The following is a 25,775-nucleotide window of genomic DNA, read 5'->3' on the forward strand; positions in this document are numbered from 1 at the left end:
ACAGTCTTTTCTAGTCATGTCCTCCAGACACTATCGCTTATCAGTAGGTGTGTAGAGCATAAAAAAGGATCTGTTGACACATAAGAGATTCTGTATTTCCAGCCCCCATAAATGTTAAAGTTTGTCAAATAGTGGCTTGGGCACCTTGGTTCAGGCAGTGGGTCTTTTTCCTGTGATGGAGATATTTGCTCACCAGAAGCACAGGTGTGAGACCTGTAATTCGCTTTAGGACCTACAGGATCTCAAACAATAATCAGGTGTCCACTTCCAGGTGGCTGTAACGAGGTACCTCAGTTTTCTACCCTGGACCTAGAAATAAACATCTGAGGTCTTTTTCCAGATCACAGAGCCATTCAGTTCCTCCAACTCTTTTGTTTCTATCAAGCAGAGTGTTCAGGATGTCCAAGCAGGCCCTCAGACCTCAAGGGACACCTGTCTGCTTTCACAGGTGCCCTCATTGTGAGAGAGAGCATGAAAAAAGTGAGGGAGGTTAAAGGAAAACATCAACGTTTTTGGGTGTCCATCTCAGTCTACAAGTTGGCCTTGTCTTCTCATGGACTAAGCAAAGAGTCACAAGGCTCCTTCAGAACTCACCAGAATAGTCTGGAGTGATGAAATGCTGCTCTTCTCTTTGCTTGTCTGTGGAAAGATTTGATGGAGTAGAAGGGAGCCTTGTTTAATTCCCTGCAGCAGTGACTCATTACAGCGACTGGTAGGTGAACCGCAGGGACTCCGTGTCTCGGAATTAATCCATCAGTGGATGAGAGTTGATAGATAGTATGCAAATAGATGCTGTTTTCCTGCAGCCTGTCAGGAACTCCAAGCAGCTGCATCCTCCACTTGATTCCTTCTCTATTAGGTTCTGCTAATTCCCCTGATTGCTGTTATGGCTAAATGGCATCTTAGCACAACGGAATTTGCATCTGACACACATCTCCATTCCATGTCAGGAGCTTTTGTAGCTTTGTAAGATTGTTCAGGGCACACGTGAATCCCCCAAATCTGCTGTGGGAGCGAGTGCCAAGAGCCATGGAACTGTGTAAATGTCCTTTGATTCTATGCTGTCCCTTTTACAAAAGTACTTTCAGGGAAAGCCTCTTTTAATGAAGTCTGAGAAGAGACTCTCACAGCTCTAAACAGCCTGCAGCATTTTCAGAAATGAATTCTTGCATTAACTAAACATCAGCCAGACTAGCAGTTCATCTCATTTTGCAATTCCCTAGCAAAGTCTGCTTTGCCCTTTACAATCAGCAGGAAATTTTTGCTAACAAATCCCACTGAGTATCAGGGTATCAGCCCCTTTCTCTCCTTCCTGTATACTCTCTTCAGCTGATTTAGACTTGATGCTTCTTTTTGTTGTTTTAGCATGCAGGATTATTTCTGAGAAGCGGTAGCAAGCTTCTCCCGTGCTTCGCCCACCTCTTAGGCTGTGCAGTTTTCTCTGTGTCTTAGTTTCTCCTCCCCAACGCTTCATGTCTGTATTCATAAATGCAAACGTGCATGCAGGTAAGCAGGTCCTTCCCTTTTATCCTACAACACTGCAGCATCATCTTCCACTGGGGACCATCCCACCTACATTCAGATCCCACCCAGTGAATAGCCTTGACCTTGCTGTGCTCTTCATCTTTAGAGGCTTTTTTCTCAGAGGGGTTTGTTAAGCTTTGCTGGCCGCCTCGGAAGAGACAGAAATGAAAGCCTGTGACTAAGCAGATAAACAGCTGCACGTAAACTAACACACAAGTGACCCTGCAGGTCCCACAGGGCTCGATGCTCAAAGCCCAGCCAGTACCATGACTCAACAGCACCCTTCCCCTGAGGACTTCTGTGCTTCAGTGTGGATGCACAGCACTCCAGACACCCCATATTCTTACTGTGGGCTCCAGGTGACTCTGAGCTTCAGACAGATTCCAGTGGGAAATTTTCCTTGTTGTTATTATTGAGGCTTCTTAGATATCCTATTTAGGATCTCACATTTACAAAAAGTAGGAAAAATGGTGTCCAGAGATGTCAATGCCTCCATTAGCACCTCAATAAACCCTAATTTCTTTAACAGCTAATCTCAGCAACTAGGAAACCTAAAAATGATTGGTATACTCATTCTGAAATGTCTGCTCCTCTCGCACAAATGAGATTCCATTCCAGTCAGCTACTGCATATTTATGCTCAGCCTTTCATTAACTTATTGATCATGTGGTGATACACTATCATTTGCTACCTTTGGGGGGAAAAAAATGGGGAAAAAATGTTCTCTACTGGTGGGGCTATCTCATGCTTCCTGAATATTCAATCCAATCCTCCTGGTCTCTCTCTGTCCTCTTTTCTCCCCAAAAGCTTCATGGATCTCCAAAGACATCTCACAAGAGAGGGTGACTACCATTCCCCAGTAAAGCCCTGAGGATGCCATTATGTGGCATGCAATTATAGCTAAGTCAGGGTCAAGCGTCTCCCTTTACGGGTAAAATATGGTATTACACTCTAAATTCCTGTCCTGCAAAAACAAACAGTGCCATCAATTCATTTCCAGTCAGACCTCCACCCTCTTGGGAAAAGTATGCAGAACTTTCTGGTGGGAAAAGTATTTTGGAAATGAAACCTCTTTATTAGAGTGAAAGCTCTTCCTTCATTCAGCTTGTCTGTCATGAGCCACCCTGGTACACTCCAGTGAGGAATGTGGCTCAAAGAGGCACTTTGAGGTCACAAGAGGCAAGTCCTGAAGGGGTGTAGTTCACTCTCATTACACACTCATAACTCATGGCCAGGTTATGAGGTCTGATCCAAAGCTAAGTCCCACATGGCCATTTGTAGGTAAATGTCTCTAAAGAGGGTGGGAGGCTTTTCAGGGAAGGATTCCATCACCTTGCACCCCAATGAAGCGTCTGTGTTCTCTGTTTCCTTGAGCTCTCTTACTGTAAATAACATCTTCCTATTTTTCACCCTTCTGTTTGAAACACAGAGGGAGCAGGTGAGGAGGAAAGGAAAGTTTTAAAATTCGTGTGTTTCCTTAATTCAACACTAGCATTTTGGATGTGGGGTTGAGTAAAACTGCATTCATACCCAATGTTCCTCTCTATCACCCATCTGAGAGGCACAGGAGGAAGAGAAGAGCCCTCTGGGGTCACCTTACAGCCACACAATAACAGTCTGGGATAATGCTCTTTCTGGGATCCCAGAGCAGACCAGCCCATGACTTTCAAGCAAGGATCTGGCTGCTGAGACTCAGTGGAGCATCCCAGGAGAAAGAGCTCGCAGTGTAAATTTGGAGCAGCGCTGTTGAAGTCAGCAGAGTGACTCCAGACACACTGTGGTGTCTCAAAGGTCCAAAGCAGCTGGTTTTGACGGCAGTGGAAAAGGGACCTTTTCTTTCCAGGCCTGAATCTCTCCTGAGTTGTGCCAACTCTGTCAGTGCAGTGTCATTGCTTCCAGCGAGGTTGTATTACTTCTGCTGGGAGCAATATTTAGCTCACTGGCTTTGGTGGTCACCTGAGGACAGGATTTGATGCCATTTGTTACCTGGGTTCTGTATCAACAGCAAATGCTGTTTTACCAGCAGCGGTGATTATTGGGCTCTATGTAAAAAGCGGCTGAGTAAAAAGAAATTGTAAATTTGGTTACACCCAAAGCATTCTTTGCAGTATGATGCCAGTCATAGTAAAAATACTAACTATCCATCATTACAGACTTGAAAGTCATTAAAAGTCATCATTTTCATGGGTAAAACCTAAACAGCATGTTTTGAATCTTAACCCTTGCAGCTGCCCAAAACCAAACTCTTGGTTTTTATGAAGTTGCTTGGATTCCTGCTGAAATCCTTAGTAATTCCTAAATGATGCAACTTGAGAGGAAATAGAAGAGAACCATGCTGTTGAACACATGTATTCATCTGGCATGTGGGCAGTGCCGGTGCCTTCTGCAGGACTGTGCACATGGACGGGGCAGGAGGATTGGGTCTGTTGTCTTCTACTCTGTTCTTTGATGCTGCAAGTGCACTGTCTGCCAAGGTCGCAGCAGGCTGCAAAGGCACTTTGTGTAACTCTGTATGATCTGTGTCTGTCCTTTATTTATTCAAAATGCGTTTGCCTCTCCAATTTAATCTGCTGTTCTCTCCCTCCCCTTCCTCTTGCTGAAGTCTAATTACAGTTTTATTCCAGGTCCATCTGGTTGCTAATGATGCTGGACATCACCACTGAATTCATTCTAATATTTGTTGTGTATTTCTAGGCTGGACGCTGAATAATAATATTCTCTGAATTTGCTTTTGCTCCTGTTTCCTTCCTCCCTGTTCCTAGCTAATTGTGTAGTAACGTGTAGCCATGGGATTGTTGCTCCTCCCAGTGTAGATCTGCTAAGAGAGTTGCCTATTTCAGGCTGCAGAATAAAGGTGTTTTATTCTGGTTTTGAGGAGAAGATTTCAAAGTCCCCTCTACCAGCTCCCTTCACTGGCGTGGGACCAGCTGGGCAGTGGCTTTTTCTGCTTCATCTTTTCTTTTCTTTTTTTTTCCCTGCCCAAAATGTAATGCTGTTCATAAATGTGAGTCCCGAAGTCTCACAGAGGCAATGTTTCAGCAGATAGACACTTTTGCCAGTGCCTGCTCCATGTGATGGTTGAACCCACAGCAATCTGAGGCTCCCAAGCCTGACTTTGTACAGTGCCAGTACTGAGATAATTATTTTTTTCTTTCTTTTTTAAATTTTTTTTACTTTTCTCCTTTTTGCTTTCTGCAATGCCGCCTGGGAACACAGGCTCACACTTTACCCATGACCTGACTCTTTGACTAAGAATAGCAGTCACAGTGCAACTCGGGTTCAGTCTCACAGGAGACATGCTGCAGCTGGGAAACAGAGAGGTCACATTAGCCCATGCTCACGAAACCAAACACATGAAAGGAGGACGGAGGATTTTGTATGTTTGCCTCCTTTTAAGACTGCAGAACAAGGGGAAGAGATTGGCACAGGTGCTCAGTGAGCCAAGATGAATTTTCTTTGCTCGTGACATTGACTTGTAGAGGAAGTTTACATACAGAGGTTCATCTTCTAGGCTGAACAGGACCTTTTCCAGAAGGGCCCTGTATCCTTGCAGCCTATCCAGCCAAAAGTTATGCAGGATGAGGACAGCAAGCAGTGCTGATTAGCATCTCCTGAGCTCTGCTTAGGATGAGATGTTTGAGATAGCCCCTGAAGTGATCTGGACAGCCAAGGTGACAGTGCTGCTGTGGCCCTGGCTTTAGCAGGAGTGAGCAACAGCTCTTGCTCTGAGCAATGCTAAAGCCAGCTTTGCTCCTGTTCTCACCCCTTCCTGGTGGGATGAGCCAGGCTACGTTCACAGCTCCATTTTGAGGTGCAGATGTGCTTTCAGAGTAACAGAGACGCCAGTCCTGCTCTGTATTATAGAGACAGGACCTAAAGCATTACTAAAAGAAACTGTTAGGCTGATGCCTGTTGTAATCCTGACAGTGGCTGGGTAAAGATAAAGGTGAGATTTAGATAGCACATCCCCAGCTTGACTGTGCCCTCTCCTCCTCCCTGGCGCAGCAGCAGGCTATTCCCTGCGCCCGCACAGAGCGTTACAGCTGGAACATGGACTGGGCCATTGATACTGACGGTGGGGAGCCATTTTTTGAGGGAACCATGTTACACTATTCCTGTACTCTCCCCTCTAAGTCAAATGGGAAGGGTGCTGCGTTGCCAGGAATGGAGATGTCTGGAGGAGCTGGTCCTGCAAGCCCCATTCCTGCCAGCAGCCGTGCTCAAAGTGATCTGTGTGGCTTCCCTTCAGCCCCTGTCCCAGAGCTGGAGGGGAGGGGTGGCTTCCCTGGAATCCCATGAGCTGGAGCGGGGCTGCTCACACAAGTCAGGGAACCCAGGCCTGGGCTACAGCTTGAGACACAACAAGTAGACTTAAGAGGAGAACCCCTTGAGGTATCAGGGCAGAAATTCTAATGGTAATTTTGAACTGTTTTTGTCTGTCTAACATTCCTTTTTAATCCCCATCCTGCCTGCCCCTTCCTTATGTAGGGTTACTTTAGTGATCCTTGGAATGTTTTTGACTTCCTCATCGTAATTGGCAGCATTATAGACGTCATTCTCAGTGAAACTAATGTGAGTATTACTCTACCCTCCCCAGGATACCACCACCTCCTCCTCCTCTGCTGTTCCTTCTCTCTTTCTCTCTTTTTTTCTCTCTCTTTTTGTTTTCTGGTTTTTTTCCCTCTAGTCATGCTTTTATTGAACTTGCCGTCGTCCTTCTCCTTCTCCCAGGGAAAAAAAAAGGAGGGGGGGAAATGCCTCCTTCTTTTTCACTTGTCATAGCTGGCCCCAAGGCTGTGACTGGTGAAAGCGCACAGAGTTTGGGGTGTGTGTGCTTTTTTTCCCTCCAAAAGGTAGACATGCTTGAGTGTAACTTTCTGACTAACCAGGCTTTTGTTGATACCCTCCATCATGTGAAACGTTACAGAGGTTTGAGCAACCAATACTGTAGAGTGGTAAGAGACTATTTAATATGCCCACGTAACCTCTTTCTTTTCTTATTTTTTTCCTCTTCTCTCCCTCTTTCATGCTTTTGTTTTGTTTTTATTTTCATTTTATTTTATTTTACTTTTTACTTTTTTTCCCCTCTTTTCTCCCTTTCCCTCTTTCTCTCCCTTCTCTCTCTCTCTCTCTCATTCTTTCTTCCTCTTCCTTCTTTCCTCTCTCTCTCTTTCTCTCTCTCTCTCTCTCTCCTTGGCTTCTCTGCCACATGCAGCACTATTTCTGTGATGCATGGAATACATTTGACGCCTTGATTGTTGTGGGTAGCATTGTTGATATAGCAATCACCGAGGTGAACGTAAGTAGCTGGCGTCTGTCCATGATCGTGCCTGCTCTAACATTCATTTGTCTTTCCCGGGTCTTTTTTTTTTTTTTTTTTCTCCCCCTCCTTTCTTTTGAGTTTATTTTCAGAAATTTTGTTTAGTTTCAAAGCTCTTTCTTTTCTTTTTTTTTTTTTTTTTTTTTTTTTTTTTTTAGTTTTATTTGGTTTGGTTTTTATTCCGCTTTAATTTTTTTGGAACGACTTTAAGGACCTTTTGACCGCTGCATCATTTTCTTCCCTTCATAATCCGCCTGGCATGAATTAAACTGTATAGCAGGAAAAGTGATGGGAAACATGGAGTGTAAGTGAAAAAGCTCTTTGTGCCATGGGAAGCTGCTCGAATAGTCCCAGGCCAGCACTTTGGTCTGCCCAGTGTTATGCTTTGCTTCCCATGGCTGTTCAATACTCTCCACCCCACAGAGAGATAAAAGGTCAGTTCTTTCGAGGTGGAACTGAGGGAACCAAAACAGGAATCCTCCCTGTGCCTCCTCGCTCAGGCTTCCTCCAAATGAAACAAAGACCAAATCATCTCTGATTAGAGGAACCTGCTCCTAATGTTCCATTTCAAATGTGAAAATAATAAAAAAAAATAGGTAGACAAAGTAAAAACAAAGCAGAAATCCCAAAGGAAAACAAAGCAGCAGAGTTCCAACCCTTTTTTTTTGTTTTGGTTTGCAACTTGATTTGCTCCATCCCTCAAATTGCACCAGCCCAATTGACACCAATTGGCCCCACTCATGGCCATCTCGGCAGAAAGGTGAAGGACTCAGTGAGCCACGGAGACTGAAATGAGCATCTGGTGTTCAGGAAATAAATCACACCAGGCAAATTTTTTCCTATATCTCTTTTTTTGGAGGTGGATGGATACAGAATTATAGGGTAAATAGGCAAAGGATGGGGAAGAACACACAGATTTCCAAAAGAAAGGCTATGATGGGTTTATGAGCATAGACAAAAATTATGCTGAAAAATCCAGCTTATAAAGGCCAGGAAAACAGAAAGATTGAAAGAAAATTGCTGTAAATACATTAAAGAACAGCAAATTAGTCTTGGATTTTGAAAATTATGTAGCCTTTGAATAAACAGTCCATCTTGGAATTGCTGTGTACTGTAGAGGCAATCCATTGCAAGGGGAAAAATGACAAAATAGTTTTCACTCAGTGCTGTGTTTAGGGAAAAAAAATTAGGCAGCGTTTTAAAAAATACAAATGCCTTACTTGGAACTTTCCAAACAAAATATTTTTATATCTTGGTTCTAGTTTAATTTCTGTTCAGGTTCTTTTTTCTTTTTTTTTTTTTTTTTTTTAATTCTGAAACAGGACTATTTATTCAAGCTGTAACATTTTGATTTTGAATAAATGAATTTTTTTTAACTAGTTTATTTTCCTTGTCTTTTAAAAGAATGGAAAATAGTTTTTAACTGAAAAGGAAGTTTTATTTTGCATCTCTTAAATGTCCTACCTTCTGAACACAAAGAATTGCTTACAACATTTGCCACAGAATGTTGTAAACAATTTTCATTACTCTTTTACTAGGTAGATATTAGGATTAGGCTGACTTTGTAGAGGGAGGTTACAGTGAGGCTGAAGTTGATAATTTTTAAGAGTGAAATTAAAACCTTTTCTCTGCCACACTCATCACACGAAAACTAAATAGGGAACCTGGCAATAGCCCTCAGATTGTGGAAAAGTTCAATTCTCATGCACAGAGGGAGAACTGTACATGGCAATGGAGGGAATAAGCACAGTTAACTGGAGATGAATCATATTAAACATCAAGACTTCCCTGACTGATGTATTAAAATCCATACAAAAGTCTCGTAAGCAGAAAGGAAAGAAATCTGTGTGTTTTGGTCAATAAATGGAAGTTTATCATAGTCAGAAGTCCTAGACTGCAGGAAAATCCAATGGGTCCTTTTGAAGAAATTCAGATTAATGTCTTCATTAACTTCCACTGTCTGAGAGGAAGACAGTCACCCAGGTCTCCTCTTGCTGTGAGTGGGGAGGGATGCTCCCCTCCCCAGGCGCCCTGGACATGTCCGTGACAGGGAAATGAATTGCTCTTTGGAGGTGCCCACCAGTGGCTGGTGAGTGTCTAGGTTTGTTAGGTTTGTCTAGACACCCAGCTCCCAGACATTCAATTTAAAGCAGCATAAATCACATTCACTCTCAGCATCTTGTCGAGATAGTCATGCTGCTGCTGATTGTTGTGATCTTCAGTCTCCAGGGCTGTCCATACTGGTGCGCTTAATTGCCAGCGACAAGGCTCTCTCTAAATTCAAGTTCATGTCAGGCAAGGCCCAGAATCCAGTTTTTAGTTATAGAAGCCTATGAAAAATGAGGGCATGCCTCTCTCCAAACAACCAGCACCTGTCTTAGTTGAGGAGGCAGCAGGGTTGGCCCTGACTCTTTCAGTAAGGGCTGTGTAGAGCATTGTGTGATGGTCCCTCTGTTTCCTCTAAAGAATCCTTTCCTTCTATACAGTTTTACAGATCTCTGCACACGTCTTTTTGTTACCTGGCATGTTTAAATCTTCTCTTTTTATCTAGGCAAGTTCTTTGCTACTAGTTTCTAATGTTTGTTACTAAAAACTTGCACAACCTTTTGATGCACTGATAAATAAGCGGCAGCTATGGATTGAGTTTGTTCTGAAATGTTCTGAAATCCCTTTGCACTTATAACCCTTATTGAATAAGAGAATGTTTTGTATGTCGGTTTGTCCTGTCAGATTCCCTCTCTGCTAGCAGCACTTGGTATGTTACACCTGTAGAAAATGGGCTTTGGAAGTAGCAGCCCATCTTGGACGGACGGTTGTCATCCTCCCAAGCAGTGAGAGGCAGTTTATCAGACACACTTCTCCTGTCTCCTCAGGGGCTCGTTGCTTTCTTGCTGTCTGTGGGTTTGAGCAAACCCTGCCCTGTGTTTCTGTACACTGTCTTGTCTTGTTCCGAGAGACCTGGGGTCTGAAAAGGAAAGAAACAATAAACCGTGAAGTGCCAATCAGCTCCATGAATAGGAGATGTTTAGACTGGTCAGGTGCAGGGAAAACATTTCTGCTTAACTCCTTAGAAGCTGAAGAGTGCTTGTGGTAGGATCTTGGAAGGTGCTCTTCTTGGAGGGAAGGGTCAGTTCTTATTGTGGTCAGTTAGAAGGGAAGATGGAGACTCCTGGCACAGGTCAGTTTGACCTGCAGCCATAGACACATAAGCCTGAAATCTGTGAGGTTCACCAGACGTTTGCACTCAGGGGAAGCAAACCCAGCAGGCACTGAGCTGTAGCTGTGAGGAGAGCCCTGACTGACTGACAGCCTCCACGGTGTGTGTGTGTAGGTCCGTGCTCGCTTTTGTTTGTGCAGTTCCCCATGCTCTGGTTTGTTGGTTTGGTTTTTTTTTTTTTTCCTTTTGACATTTGTTTTTGTTTCTCGAAAAGGAATTTCCCAGACCAAAACCTTCGTTAAGACATATGTGAGTGTGCATGGGTGGGTCTTTGTGTATGCACTCCATTAATCATATTGTATGGCCCTGAGTGTGTTTGGATGCCTGTATGGGCCACAAATCCACAGGAGAGTGTTCAGACATAAATCCATGTGTGGAGGGAAAAGAGTGTGAATGCAAGCACATGTATTTCGTGTGTATTTGTGCAGTGAGTGGTTGATGAGGGATTCACAGGGGTCACTGTGTGTGTAACTGAGCCCATGTGACTGTCTGCCTGTGCGAGTTGGACCTGCTTATGGATGAGGGTTTGTGCGTGGGAGTTCCCTGAATGCTGGAATGTTCCCCTGCATGAGTGTGCACGTGCACATCCAGCTCGGCAGACGTTCATTAGCATGGCTGTGCATTCCAAAACAGTGAAGAGCCATGTGCTCGCAAGGCAGGCACCCCGCAGCATTTCTGAGTCCTTCAGGAAGCCTTTGCTTAAAACACCTCCATGGTGGGGAAATCTGTCAATCAGTAAGTCCAATCACGTCCAATCACTTTCTTCCTGCAGCCTGAGAATATCCCCTAAGTCCCCCCAACGAGCTCCACAGACACACAAAGGCATCTCACACAACTGAGTAAGTGCAAAGGGCACAGAGAAGGTTAAAATCTGGGGGGTTTAAAAACTTCAGAGTGGCACAGTTTCTGCCAAATTCACCTTTAAATTGCCTGACTCTGAAGCTGCCTTTTCAGAGCGTTGTTCTCAGTGGCTGTTGTACAGCTAACTTTGTAGCCACAAAAGGAAGATTTTTCTTTTTCCCCAAAATTTTTTGGAAATATTTAATGTTTGTTTTGGGACACTCTGAAGCCACTTCTTAAGTAACTAAAGAAGGAGGAGAGGACTTTTTAATCTTTTGCTAAAAAAAGGAACTTCCAAGGCAGAGACCACATCTACCGTGTGTCAACTCTCTTTAAGATCAAGAATGACTTCTGGGGAGTAAGATGAAAGATGGTATAATATATGAGGCCTGGGATGTAGGGCCTATGGATTATTTTCCTTGGACTCTGATTAGATCCCTGTACCTCAGTCTTCCCATCACTGGAGACTGTTATTATTCCTTACGTTAAAAAAGTATTGTTATTAGAGTTTGCAAAACCCTGTAAGCTCCTTATAAGAAAATCTTAAGGTGGTAAAAATTATTACTCTCTATTATAATTGGAAATAAATTTCATAGGAGCTGAATAAAAACCAGCAGGTTTGGACTACATCATCCAGAAGTAGCCCCAAGCACAGAATAGCACTTCCTTCCTTTCCACATCAGCAGACACAGCCTGGAGTTGAGTACTGTAAAGGTGACTAACAGCCTGCTGTCCCCTCCTCCAGGCAAAGAAAGTGGCTCATTACTGTTTGTTGCTCTGTATCAAACGGGGAAATCAAGTTCGATTTGTGCTGTGCTACAGTGCCCAAAGAAATGAAAGACAAACAGTCAGACCCTGAGTCGCTGGGAAAGCTGTTAATGTGAACTCCTTCCTCGCAGTCGGAGAGGAAAGCTGACACTTCCTTGGTCCATAGGGTCCTTTTTCCTTCATCCTTTCCCCTGCCAGTGTCAGACCAAAGAGACTGCATGGCTCAGTCTCCATTTGCCACCAAAGAACTGCTCATTTCAGTGCCCACTGAGCTGGATGAGTCTCTGGCCAGCTGAGGGGTTGTTCATCCAGCTGCAGCCGGCAGCTTGTGGCCTGCAGATGTTCCAGAGGCATGTCCAGGTGGAAGCACGTGTGTCTCCAGAGCACCACAGTGACAGTGGGGGTGTTGTGTGTTTGATTCCGTCTGTCTGTCTGGACAGGATGTCAGGGAGGGAGGGTTTGTGCCTCTCTGTGGGCCTGTCTCTGAGGGCTTCTGCCAGTGCCTCTGAGCGTGAGTCTGCATGTGCAGGTGCCTCTGTGTTCGTCAGCTGTGCTTGGGGATGCATGAGGATGACTGAGCAAACCATCTGGGCTGGTATCCATCCTGCCTGTTCATTCAGCACCACAGCTGCGTGTCTGAGTGTGTCTGTGAATGCTGCAGGAGGCACAGAGGAGGAGGAGTTACCCCCCACAGGTACACAAGGCGATGCAGCAGATGTGATGAGCCAGGGGCGTGAGCATGGTCACAAGATGAGAATTGTCAGGGACAGAGAACTGGTGACTTGAGGGATTTTGTGAAATAATGGAATATTTCCGTGCATAAAATGCCCTCCTGTTGTAGCAGCACACGTTTTCCTTAGCGTGAACATTGCAACTGGTTTGAGGGTTGATGGACATGGTGGGGTTTTAATGGGAGACATGACAGGAGGAGAGTGCAGTGTTGTGTGTGGGCTGATCCATGGTGGCATCTGGGAGACACAGGACTTGGGTGCTTCAGGAAGTAGCACTCCTGTGAAGAAGGCTAGGGAAACCCAAACCCCACCTTGGTGTATCCCTTCCCTAAAAAATGTTGGTCAGGTCTGTTTTGCCCAAGCCTTCTGGGTAATGGTTTGGTGTTTGTCCATCAGGTATTCAGGAGAGCTGAGCACTTCATGCCTTGCACTTCTGAAAAGATTTCCAAATTCTGTTAGGAAGTCAGCAGAGGGTTGCAGCTTGCTTGAATCCTAAGTACTCATGCAGTAAGGTCAGAAAAATATCAAAGCATTGAGCTCCCAAGACTTGGAGACCTGTGCAGTGATTTCTCATTTAGCCTATTTTATTTCTGATGTAAAGCAGCTCAGGCTTAAACCAGGCGCATGAGGCCCTTTTTTACAATCATCTCGCTTTTGGTGTCAAGAGGCTTCATATTATTTGCCATGATCTCCTGCTCCCATTCTTTGGAATATCTGAAAGCCTATACTTAAATCTCCCTCTCACCTTCTCCTGCACTCCTCCCTTTTAACCCACACCCCGCCTTTCTTCCTTTTCTCCCTTGCTCTCCTCTCCCCCGTCTCCAGCCACACTAAACCTCACGAGTTCATTTTCACTCTCAACCAATGTGTCTGAAGGCAGAGAACCAGTGGCTTGACTGCTGCAGTCCTTATTCAGGCGCGGTAGCCCTGGGCACGCGGCCTGCGCAAGGACTGCAGCGCTGGGCCCTGCAGCACAGCCCTGTGCACACACCCCTCCATGGGAGCAAGGATCGCGGGAAGGACGACATACATCCAGCCTGCACCTCAGTTGGGACTGGCATTCATATCTGTCGCTGTGTCTGTCTGTCTGTCTTTCTCTGCCTGTCTGGTTCTCTCTGCTTCCACGCCCTTTGCTGCTCAGATTTTGGCCATCAGCTGCCACCGGACGCAAATCTTTGCAATTCCTACAACTTGCAAGCTCGTTTACCCAAACCTTCCGGAAGAGGCAGAAAACATCTCCCTCCCTGTCCTTTCTCTCCCTCTCAAATGCCATCTGGGTAGAAGAGGCCTCCAAATTATGTAGCAAAGGGCTGGGGAAGCATAGTGGCTTCTTTTGACATCTTGTGTTGTCACACCCTTACTGCTGCCATCCCAGAAGTTGTCCGTAGTCCTGAGCTCTCCCTGTGTGCGTGTATATGTATGTATATATGACTTGTTTTCTTTTTGGAAAAGCTACTGATAAAATTGATGGGGGTGGGGAGGGTGGATTTAGTTTGTTTTGGGGTTTTTTTAACATCTGGTGGTGTTCTTATCATTGGAATGATTCAGGTAACGCACCACGGCGGCCCCAGCTGTAGGAAGCCACGTTGAAGCATGGTTGTGAGCTGTGGCAGTGGCAAGGGCTTTATTTTGCCTTTGAAGAACATCAGGAGAGCTGCCCTGAACTCTTCCGCAGATTAGGCTTAGATCAATTTGAATTTGATCACCTCCCATGCTTAATCAACAATTTTAGTGCATGTTTTTCACCCTGTCTTGGTGAGAAAGAAGTATGGTATGACTATCCAACCACAACCATGTTTGAACAGGGTTATTTTTGGTTTTATTTATGTATATATTTGTCATGATGATGGGGCCTCTTTTTTTTTCTTTTTAAACCTCTTGTCTTTAAAATGTTGGTATTTTGAGTGCATTTCTAGAGTTCATAATGTGATTTGCTCTTTAAAAGAGGTGGTTTTGGTAACTGCGCAACTTTTTCTGTATGGAAATCTATATGAAATATGGACAATCAGAAAAAAGTATGTATTTTCTGCAAAAAAAGGGGATAGTAAATGCAAATTACTCCTTCCCCAGTTTACCTGAGTGTTTGAGCTGTTGCTAGCAGTGTTAGCACCACAAGAAGAAGGCAGGTAGTTCCCACTTTGAAAGACTGTTCATACTACCCAGTTTTAAGGAAGTACCTCAATATTGTGATTTCCACAAAATTGTTATACTTGGCTTCTGACGTTATTCCAGGCCCATGGAAAAATCAGAATGTATTCTAATGCAGGGAAGACTTTAGAGTAGCATAAAAATAAATGTGCCTTACTGGAAAAATTTAACCACACACATTCTCGTTAGTTAAAACAGGCAAAACAGAAGATAGAGAATCCAGGAGACCAAATTCTTAGAAGCTGAATGTGAAAGCAGCAAAAAGAAAGTTAGACAGCCCTGTGACTGTAAGACCTGATGCACAAACCTGTCTGGAGTCCTTCTGAGTGAAAATGTTTAAAATGGTGGGCCATAGCATCTCACTGACTGCCCTGAGGAGTGAATTGTGCTTTTAATTAGTGTAGGCTTGCACAAACACAAAACCTTGGTGGGTTTTAAGGCCTTTAGAGAAGTCCTGTTTTCTTATTTGACTGTAAATTATTGTTACAATAACAGTAAAAGCTAATAGTGGGAACACAAAGAACCACAGGCCTTGTCCTGTGTTGGTTCAATAGTAAAAATAAGTGTATGACATCTACATTTCAGTACAAAGAACTCTTTAAAAAGCCTACACCCAGATTTTCTGACCAGTATTTAATTTTACTTGCCATTTTTCTATCACAGCACTTTGAAGAAAAAACCCACTACAATATTCTGCCATCAACATCCCTGATATATTACAGTTATATTTCATTTTCCTTTTAATCCCAATGTGTTTTTCCACAAAGCTAGTTAAAACACTCAAATTAAAAAGAACTACTCCAAGCTGATTATATTTTTCCATTGGCTTGCTAGCCAGGATAAATCGTTCCTTTTGCCTAGCAAAAGTTTCTTTTAACTTTCCCTGAACTCTAATAGAGGTTGTATCTTTATACAAATCCACAGAAAAATCTCTGACTCTTGATTCCTTAGATCATCTCTGAATATATTAATGTTAATTAATGATCCCTAAGCGCCCTAAGTTAGATGGTCAAAAAGGTGCTTGTGTGAGTTCAAATCCAGTTGGTTCTGTCATCTTAGGCAATTCCTTGAAGCCGTGAAAGATGCTTCTGGAGTTTAGATCTCTTTTTTCTCAGACCTACCTTGCTGAGAATGCCCAAGGAATTTTCCAGCCTCGCTGTTCTGCATTCACAGACTGCAGTAACAGAGAGGGCACAATCCCCTGCATTTCACTCGCTCAGTTTTGCTGCAAAAGCTCCTGTTCTTCATGAAAATCACAAGGGCTTTTAGATTCAGTGCTACAAGACCTCACTGCGTGCACCACCTTGTACTATTGTGCATATTTGGAGAAATTCTAACTGGTCCCATGCTGCACTGCCAGTGGCAGTGACAGCAACAGAGGTGAGGGGAGAAGGGAAGACACACACAAGCATTTTACTTGTTTTCCTCTTTGACTTGCTCTTCTCCCCCATCTTCTTCTCCCCAGTGACTTTCTCCACATTTTGCTGAAATCTGGGGCAGCCAAGGTTTTCAGCAAGGCAGTAGGCAGTTCCCCTCTACTTTGTGACACAGTAGTTTTTCCTCTCTGTCTTCAGCCAAGATCCCATCAGCCCAGGGGAAGAGCTGCTCCCCTTTGTGAGGGTTTTTGTGCCAGGCATTGGACAGCCTTTGAGCATGGTGATGGTACCAGTTTGCAAACCCAAATGCACAGACTTCCCATTAAATACAGACCCAGTTGTGGGGAGTTCGCTGCTCACCCAGATTTGTAATTGAAGGTAAACACATATAAATTAATTTTACCCTTTCTAATACAGTCAGTACAACACCCTCATTTAGCTCTTGCCTTGCTTCCCCTACACTCTCATGCACCAGCCAGCCAAACACAAGAGGGGTGTTTCTTTTATTATTTCTTAATAGACATCTGGTTTTAAAATGACTGTGCTCTTGCCATCGCTCCCTGCTCTGTTCTTTGTGGAGACTGTCTGGCACAACCTGCCAACAAAATGACTTCTGCTTCATATATCTTCCTGGGCATCTGCTAAACAGGACCCATTCCCTGCTGCATCCAGATGACCAAGCTGTAGGGACTGGCTTACTGCTTATGGTCAGCTGTTCGATGGCCAAAAATTATGACTTCGCTCTAATTGCTGTTGCAGAGTAATGGACATCCCAGCTGGTCACATCCCAGCTGTTGTCTCCAAGTCCACTTTGAAGCTCAGAGACACCAGTCAGCTGTGCTGCCTGCTGAGCCTTGTCTGAGTGGCTGAGAGAAAATCTCCTTCATCCAAAGCCAGACATCTTCACATAAGATGAACAGACATGAAGGCAAGGATGCCTCAGCTGTAAAGAAACACTTGTTAATTGAAAAAACATCAAAACAAATTGATGTTTAGAGACACGGAATTTTAGGCTCAACTGTTTGACCATACTTGAACATAGTAAAACACATACACTGAGCATTACATATCATCTAAACTATCCCTACCTTTGTTTTTTTTAATCAAAGAATTAATTGAATCAATACTAATTTATTCTTGGAAAGATGTGTAGAACAATAAAATGTTGCTCAGTAGCTTTGTAAGATCTATCCCCAGTCTCCATATGACCACTTCTAATGTTTTCTGATAATGCCTGTGATTGGCATTTCAAATCCCAGAATGACTCGTAGGCTTTATTGTATCCCATATTATCATACAGAAATCCAATATGAGTCTGTAGGCTGGTTTTTTTCTAGGAAGTGTTCTGCATCAACATTAAATAACTTTCTAATTTAAAAGGCAATGAAAAGACATGGACTGGGAATTAAATACGAGCTGCTACAAATCTCAGATGAAAATGGTCCATAACAAACTCTCTGTTTGTGCTGCTGGTATCTCTGGATATCCCCCCTTGAGAAAAGATTAATTACACAAAACTGACAGGGGCTGAGTTCACCTACAGTCATCTAGAGCCTCTTGCAATCCACAGTCCTGCTGCTTTGGAGTGAAGGTGGATTGGGTTTTCTTCTGCTTCCACTGGCATGTGCAGTTTCTTTAAGCACCTTCATCAAAGCACAAGATGGTTCATTCAACATCACGCTGTCCCAGAGCCTTTGGGCTTCCCAAAGGATGGATCCTGCAACACTGCATGTGGAATCTTTCAGCTGGTAGCCTACCTGCCTTCCTTCCCGAAAAAACTTCTCCTGGTCCAGTCTCCATCTGGCTCCAAGAGTCTCCAAAAAGTTATACTGAGGAGTGGGGATTTTACTGCAGACCACAGGCCTCCTTCCGACCTTAATGCCTCCAGTGTAATTCCCCATCACTTATCCAGGACTTGTACAGTACCACAAAGGGGCTACTGAAGTTTCCTTCTGGATTCGTGTGCTCCTGGAGTCCTACAAATTCCAAAGGTCTCCCTCCTCTCTTTGGCCTGAGGCTGCCCAGAGAAACCCGAGGAACACCAATACACAGAGAACACCACGTTTCACTCTGCTCTTCATTTTTCCTTCTTTCTTGTCCTTTTCCCACACCATGAAATCCTATCAGCTAATTCAGAAATAATTAACCAATATCTGCAGAAGTGCTCAAACATTCAGTGCACAGAAGACAAGCACAGCCACGGCAGAGGAAGGACATGCCTCTGGGAGTTTGCTGAATTCCTCAAATCTCCAGTCTATGGGGAAGAAGAAGCCAGTAGATGTCACTGATCCTCTCAGGACACAAAGCTCCTGCCTATCAATGGCTCAGGAAGTTCATCTCAGAGAAGAGCTTTGTTGCCATTCCCATTTCCAAGGTAGGCCGTGGGATGCTACAAGAAATGGAAAAATCAGTTCTTATACAGTGCACAACAGCATGCCTTTAAAGTCATTAAGACTGCTGTGAATGTTTTGAACAGTCTCTTTCTTCTGTTTTATTTTGACATCAAAATCAGTGTCATGGTCCTAGTTCACAAGAACCTGAGCAGGCCAAGTGTGTCAGAGACCATCTGCGTGCTTGCAGACCTCTAGAGCAGCTGTGCCTTCACAACACTGCTACAGATAAGAAGTCAAGATGATGGATTTATTTGAGTGTTTGGGATGAAGGAACCTGGATGTGAAAATAACTGTTACTTGGAATGAGTCAAAACCAGATACAGGCTGTGCTCCTTTTGGAAAACCTGTCCCACAGATTTCTCTCCCTCTTCCCTCCCAGACAACAGCAACAGAAAAAAAACAAAACAAAAAAAAAAAAAAAAAGAGAATAATAATAATGAGCAATGTAATGCAGAACGTAAGTCTTTCTAAAGAGGTGGAGGAAAAGACTGCCCTTTCCAGCGCAGTGATAAATACACTGCTGAGTTTGATGTTTAAAAGCCATGTTAACTTTGCCTTAGGAAATGCAGTGAAGCACATTGGACTGCTTAGGAACAGCAATGAGGACACTGTTGGATGGTAATAAAACTGAGGAAAGCTGGAGAGATACGGGAACTTAAATTCTCACTCTTGCTCTCTCTCCATCTTGCTCAGTGGTCTGTTCTCTCCCCAAGGTCGTGTCCCTCAGGCTGCTCCAGGCTGGGACAGACTGATCATCTCCTTTGGGAGCCATTGCCCTGTGAATCAAGAACTGGTCAAAGGAAAAGGCAAGTTTAATGAAAAAAAGTTCATCACACATGGCTCCTGGCAGAGGTGTTCAAATCAGCAAAACCTCTCCTCTGTTACTCAAACAGAAAATCCTCAAAGTCACTCTACCTGTAAAACAAAAGTAAAAGGTCCTGCACACAAGTAGCTTTCAACATTTATTTTCATGGCTCAATTTATCTTCAGCAGCTTCTCATCCAGATGTTCTAGGGCTTTTTTTGGCTGCCTGTCCCACAAAACACAAATGATGAAACACAGGCAAGCTGCACCTGCCTCTCTGAGTCAGACCAGTACCTGTACCTGAAGATGAGCACTACTTCTCTGATAGTGGTTAGTAGCTGCTTCTTTCACAGGAGTCCCCCAGCCTTGATTACCGTAAGACTTGATTACCCAGAGCTAATGAGAAGGATTATTAAAACATCCTGAAAATTAAGAATAATTTGCATAGATATACTTTACCAATTGTTCTGCTTTTCTGGAAGTCATGGGAAAAAATAGAGCTTTTAGCTGTGTAAAAAAGCAGCCCTTTCATTACTTGTCCTCTAATTGTCAATCTAGGGTAATCTGCGTAACCAAATTAAAGCAATTGACTTTCCTTATATTTACCTTAAGCACTTGGAACCATAAGACTACTGTCTGACAATTTCATGGGTATATATATGAAATTAATTAATAAGCTATTCAAATTGCATATTTGAAGCTAGTTAGAAAAGCAAGCTCCAGAATTTCAAAATCTTAGAATACATAGGAAATGAAGGGGAAAAAACTGATAGCTGCAGGACTCATTTGCTTAAAAAGTTACCTTGACCTTATTAACTGTATTCAAAACAGGCTTTTGTTGCATAGGGATATGGTAATGTTTCCCCTGAGGTCTGAGATCATGTGGAATCAGTGAAGGATAAATGCATATATATTGCATTGGGATGAGCTGACATTTGGTGTCTGTTGGCCCCCATGAATTAGTGCAGGCAGAAATGTAATGGCAACTTCATTGCAGATGTCACATTTCTCCTAATTCCCCTTATTGCAACAAAGGAAATTTTAAGTCCCTGCTGCAGGAGTTCAGTCTCCTCTGCAGAGCTGAGTATTAGCATGTTATGCTGCACTGGAACACCCAGAGCTTTTTCCAGGGAAATCAGCAAGGCGTTCACCATTTGCCCCAGTAAAGGCGGCATCACACACCTCAATTCCCTGTTTTCCTGTAAGATGATGCCCCTTTCTAATAGGCATTAAGTGATCCAAAAAAGCCTCTAGTGCTTCACCCAGATTAGAGCTATAGGGAGGCTGGATTTATTTTGTTTCCAAAAGCCCCTTGGAACATTTTTTTGTGTTTTAAAATAGAATGAAAATTTAAAGTTGAAAAACTTGCAGTAAAAAATAATTTCTGTTGAAATAATCAAGATTCGAAACATATGCTTAAGTAAAGTAAAAGCCGTTTAATCTGGCACGGATTTTTTTTCCTTAGTTATATATGATTTATAATGGAAATGTAAACCAAATTAAAATGTGTGAGGACAAAATGTGAGATATCAACCTTACATTTCTGAAATGCCTGTTTCAAAATTGGCATGTTTCTAGAGAACATTTGACTTTCAGCATCAGCATTCTTCTGACAGAAAATATTTTTGTAGGGAAAAAAAAGTTTTATTTGAAATGTTCCCAGAAATTCTCAAAGAGCTGCACGCTTAAAGGAAGAATGCACAGTTTGAGAAGCTTTTCTGGTTTGGTTTCTTTTTCTTTCCTCTGCTAATAATTTGATTTCACTGTAAGGTTGTGGGAATTGACAATTACGCCATCTGCAATCCAGTAGTTTTCCCTGTCAGAGAAATACCAGATACGTTTCTGCCTGGCCTTATAATAACTTCACAGACTTTGGTGGCTGGTGGGTTATCTCCAGGGTTCTTGTGATTAAAACCTCAGACAGCAGTGGCAGACAGATGGCTCTGGAAGGGGCTGTGGTAACTCCCCAGTGGAATGGCAGACTATTACCTGCCAGCAGCCAAGGTTGATTTGAAACCCTGACTTCTTCCAGCTCTCCACAAAGACTTGTGTAACTCAGCCTCCTGAGGTCACTTCAGAGTTTTGACACTACAGATACAAGAGGACGTCTTGTGTCTTCTTCTACCATGGCACAGATAACTTCTAAACCTCTTTTTTTCTCATACTTTGGTAAATTCTTGTTCTTCTTGAAACTCACGGCCTTGCAGATCCCATCTCAGTGTAATCACGTGGGAAGGAAAACTCTGGGGAAGAGCAGTATGGTTTGTCATTGCCGTATTTGCACTTTTAATTCCCCTCCACAGCTTGCCTATGGTTTTGATGAGTTCATTTCCCCAGAATGGCTCTTTCCACCCTTCATCTTGTGTCCAAAGTCACAGATGCAGCATGGCTGAAGCAGGACTCTTGGAGGAAACCTCTATATACAAAGACCTTGATCTAGAAAAGACTGACAGCCTACAAATGCAAAGGAACAACACAACAGCCCACTCAGGCGAGCTCTGCAGAGCAGATTCTCGGGGGGCACCCTTTCTGCAGTGAGGAGAAAAAAGCAAGAAGTGAACATTTATTACCCCCTTCCTCATGGGACAAGGCTGACAGACCAATTATCAAGTTTCCAACAGATACAGCATCTTCATAGGCAACTTCTCATTCCCCAACTTCAACAAAAATCAAGGAAATATCTTAGCAGACATCCATCACCAACAACCACCCACTCTAAGTAGTCTCCTAAAAGCTTCATCCACGAGCCACAGTTTCCTCAGTGGAGAAATGCCATTACAGATTGTTTGTCACAAAAAGCAGCGTAAGCATCTGACCACTCCTTCTCTTGAGAAATACGAAGCTACTCTGTCATGTTGTGGTGCCAGCATCTCAAACACACATTTCCTCTCATATCTTCTAACCTAGGGCTATCAGGCATAACTAGAAGGCTGCAGTTGTACCTCTGCATTGACTGAGGCAACTCTAACTAGCAAAGCAGCTGTAGCATTGTGCATTCAGCTGCCTAAATGCTCTCCAGCTCCATTAAATGCTCTCTTGCAGAAGGAGATTCCTCCCTATGAATAAAAGTGTTGTTAGAAAGTAAAAAACAATCAGCAAGGAAGTTTTGCTCCTCAAACATCAGGGAAAAAGTCAGTTTGGACTTCCTAGCAAAGGCTGGATCCCCTCCAAGGGAATTGAACTCATCTTCAGTGTGTCCTGTGGTGTAAAAGAATTATTACCATCAGCAGTGCTGGCAGTGGGAATGCTCCCTGCCTGTCCTGTCATCTCAGTGCTTCAACAGCTACTGAACAGCTACTGATACTTATGCAGCAGTCAAGGAGGCTCCGTGGTTATATGGATTAGATATATACTGCACAGACCTAATGAAGCTCCCTTTCAGGCATTCCAGGTGCTGCTTCTCTGGAGAGCCATTACAGCTGTCAGCCAAAAGCCCCAAGGAACTCAAGCCTCCCAACGTGGTCCCCCGTCTCTAGTGTTTCACAAGGGTGAGGTGGGATTAATATCTCTTCTCAGGAATTTTCTACTGAAACTTCCATTTGAATCTGTTTATTATGACACTATCATTCTCTTCTAAAGCTTTATCTGTAAGATATGCTAAGCCATGGATATTTTAGGGAACTTTGATATTGCTGTCACTATACAAAGCCTTTTTGCCCATATTTTTGCTGCTGTTTTTCCAGCTCTGAAAAGCCACATCATCCCTTCTCAGAATTTCAGAATGGATTGCATTACAGCATAAATACCCGACTATTTTCACTGTTACATATTGCTCTTGAAAGATTGAGACTGGTTCTCCTGGAGTGCAAATTTTATCCTCTCCTAGCACAACCTATCCTCTTCCAAAGCACAAGCCATTAAAAACTTTATCCTTGACCTGATGGCAGTATCAGACACCAAGTTTGATTTGTGAGACATTATGGAGGTTCCAGAGGACTCGGAGAAAGTTATGTTCTTATGTCCCCAGTAAACCTCACTCTCACCTACCCAGGCAGAGCGTGATTAGCAGGAACAGAATTACCTTATCCAGTGCTGTCGTCTCTGAGATTTTAAGTATCTCTCCATTGAATAAACCTGGCTTCTTTCCCAGAGACTTCTTTACCTGTGATCCCTGACTTCATGATGGGCGTAAGCTTTGCCTTTCTCTTTTGTACCTGTAGGGGCTCTAAGGATGCTCACAGGTTTGCAGCAGCTTAAGCAATTTATCTGTTTAGAAAGCTGGTGTTCTGGTACACACTGAACATGAATGAGATGTATGCAGGCAACAATATTCTGAGGAGGTTTTCAGACATGTTCCAGGGATCACTCAGTCTTTATCCTACTGAATTTTCACTTGGGCTTCTAGAACCTTCTCTTCTCTTTCTTGGCCTCTTTTGACCTCTCCTTAGCATCTCTGTTGCCTTTTTAGATATAGTGACATCAAAAGAAAGAAAAGAACCAAACCAAACAGTTCTCGTTGTACTCATCCCCCCGAGTGTCTTTACACAGGTTCATCCTGCCTCAGCTATCTCTTTTCCCACTCAGCCTGCAGGTTCCCTTCTACATCACTCTAAACATGGCCTTGGACTTGTGATTTATACCTCAGGTCCCTTTTCTGTATGAGGTAAACTGCTCAGAACATCATCTGTGCCTGATCTCCCTGCTGTGGAGCTTTCCCATTCAGTGTGTTCTGGCTACTCATGCCCCAAAAGAGAAGGGCAGGATGGAAGGCTTGAAGTTCCTTTGCAGGTTAAACCCCATGCAGGAGCAGAGACAGCTGTAAATTAAACACTACAGCCAAGAGTGCTTTCTGCTCAGTGGTGTAGCTTCTCCAAAAGCTCTTTCAGAGACATTAAACAGACAAGGATTTGTTTTTCCACTTTGTTCTGAGACTTGTAGAAATGAAATCCTGTCCATTTCAGATGGGCAACAGACACTGGCTTTCATTCCCTGTACTTGTCACCATGCCTCCATCTCTGGGAACTGATGTGACCACTACATTATCAGGTGCCAGTTGCCTGGCCTTGTCGTAAAATTGGCATTCCCATATTACTGGCAAGGCTGAAGATTCTTGGATAATCCAGCAGTAGCTCTCTCAGCTTTAGAGTTCAGAATGGCCACACTTGAAAGTTCCAGTAATGGGTTCTCAGATACCTGTGCTTGGGTCCATGGCACAGGTGGTAGGATTTGTCTCCTTTCTGAAACCTTTTTGGGTATGAGAAAATGTATTCAGCAACCCGAAGCTGGGGATTGATTTCCCCCTCATGAACTCACACACTGTGCACAAGCACAGCAGGAACCTCAGCCCACAGTGCCACAGTTTGTATAAATCCCACCTTGCCAGCATTAGCAGAACCTTTCCCGTGCTGCTTTTGAGCCCCTACCATAGCTTGTGATATAATTTGCTACATTTTTGACCACATCTTAAAACACCAGCCAGTTAGCTCAGGGAATAAGAGAAGAAATTACAATAAATGCACAATTTCCCACAGCACCTCAAAAGGCTTCTTCAGCCTGTCAGTCACAGATGCACCAACACTGTCAGCCAGAAAGGATGGAGAACCCCAAAAATTTTCAGGCTTTCTTCACTTATTTGGAAGGTAGTTTCTATCAGGAATGCAGCAAGTAACAGAATAAGGGTTCTTCCACTGTTAGAAAAGGTGATTTGCAGAACTAGAAAGAGGAAGGGGGATGGGACAGAGAAGCACTTTGCTGGAAAGATGTTTGCCTAGCAACACAAAATCAAAATCTATGCCTGACCTGTACGAAATGTCTCTGTGGGCACTGCTGCTTTATTTGGTATTCAAGCCAACTTTCACCTGTATGTGATCTGAAAACACAAGAGCAAACATGTGAAAGAGGAGGATGAAAGCAATGAAAGCTGACACTACCAAATCAATGAGTTAAACCCGAATTATTATATGATAGGTGTACCCTGGCTTTTTAATTGTTCTCATTTGCCTATATCACCAAATAGGCTGTGCATCCAAACTACAGTTTTTCTTTAGGTAATACAATGCCAGTTTGATTACTGCAGCATCCTTGGAGAGCAGGAGCATGCTGCAGGAGTCCTCCATGGCACTAGAGGGGGATTCTGACTCTGACAGAAGAAGAAATACATCAGTTCCCACTTTGCTAAAGTAGCAGACAGGTTTGGCATATGGTAGAGGTTAGGCCTGAAGGATTATGTTACTATTGAACTGAAGGACTCCTAATAAAGACAGTTCTATTTAATTTACAATTCTGCTTCTTACACCTAAGGATACTTGCAGCCTTGGGTACTTTTTAGAATTGCTCTCAGCATTGGAAATGGCCCCAGAGGTTAATCAAAATGTCAGGCCGAGTGTCTGCAGCAATTTGACTCTTCCAGGCGTGACCAGGGCTTGGCTCAGCTCAGCCTGGCCTCCAAGAACACATCCATTGGGTCCCTAGGGCTTTGCTGGGAGGTGGGTGAAGGTGGAGCAAGCTAATTAGCTGCACCAACCCACTTTCCAGAGCTGGTGGTGGGTGTTGTAGGGTTGCCAAGAGCCAGACTCTCCCAACCCATTGTCTCACCCAGAGCTGTGTGTAAGGGGATGAGGATATATAAACAGAAAGTGTTGCTTTAGCACTGGGATATTATGGGTTTACAAATCAGACGGATGCACTAGAAGCTGGCTGGTCCCTGTGCAGACA

At 43.6% G+C, this 25,775-nt stretch overlaps 1 protein-coding gene across 22 annotated transcripts in view; it reads left to right on the forward strand.

Moving 5' to 3' along the window:
* CACNA1C (calcium voltage-gated channel subunit alpha1 C) overlaps positions 1 to 25,775 on the forward strand; it is a 464,262-nt gene that overhangs the window by 401,723 nt on the left and 36,764 nt on the right. For 14 of the 22 annotated variants that reach the window (XM_042050203.1, XM_042050199.1, XM_042050211.1 and 11 more), the window contains one exon: positions 6,740 to 6,823. In XM_042050203.1, coding sequence (XP_041906137.1) covers positions 6,740 to 6,823 — 84 coding nt within the window. Of the gene's footprint in view, positions 1 to 6,012; positions 6,097 to 6,739; positions 6,824 to 25,775 lie in introns of all 22 variants that reach the window. The other 8 variants (XM_042050204.1, XM_042050205.1, XM_042050193.1 and 5 more) reach the window with 2 other exon arrangements.

Source organism: Corvus kubaryi, unplaced genomic scaffold, assembly GCF_017639235.1.
Source record: "Corvus kubaryi isolate FWS band 111438036 unplaced genomic scaffold, C.kubaryi_AGA036_p1.0 72, whole genome shotgun sequence".
NCBI lineage: Eukaryota > Metazoa > Chordata > Aves > Passeriformes > Corvidae > Corvus > Corvus kubaryi.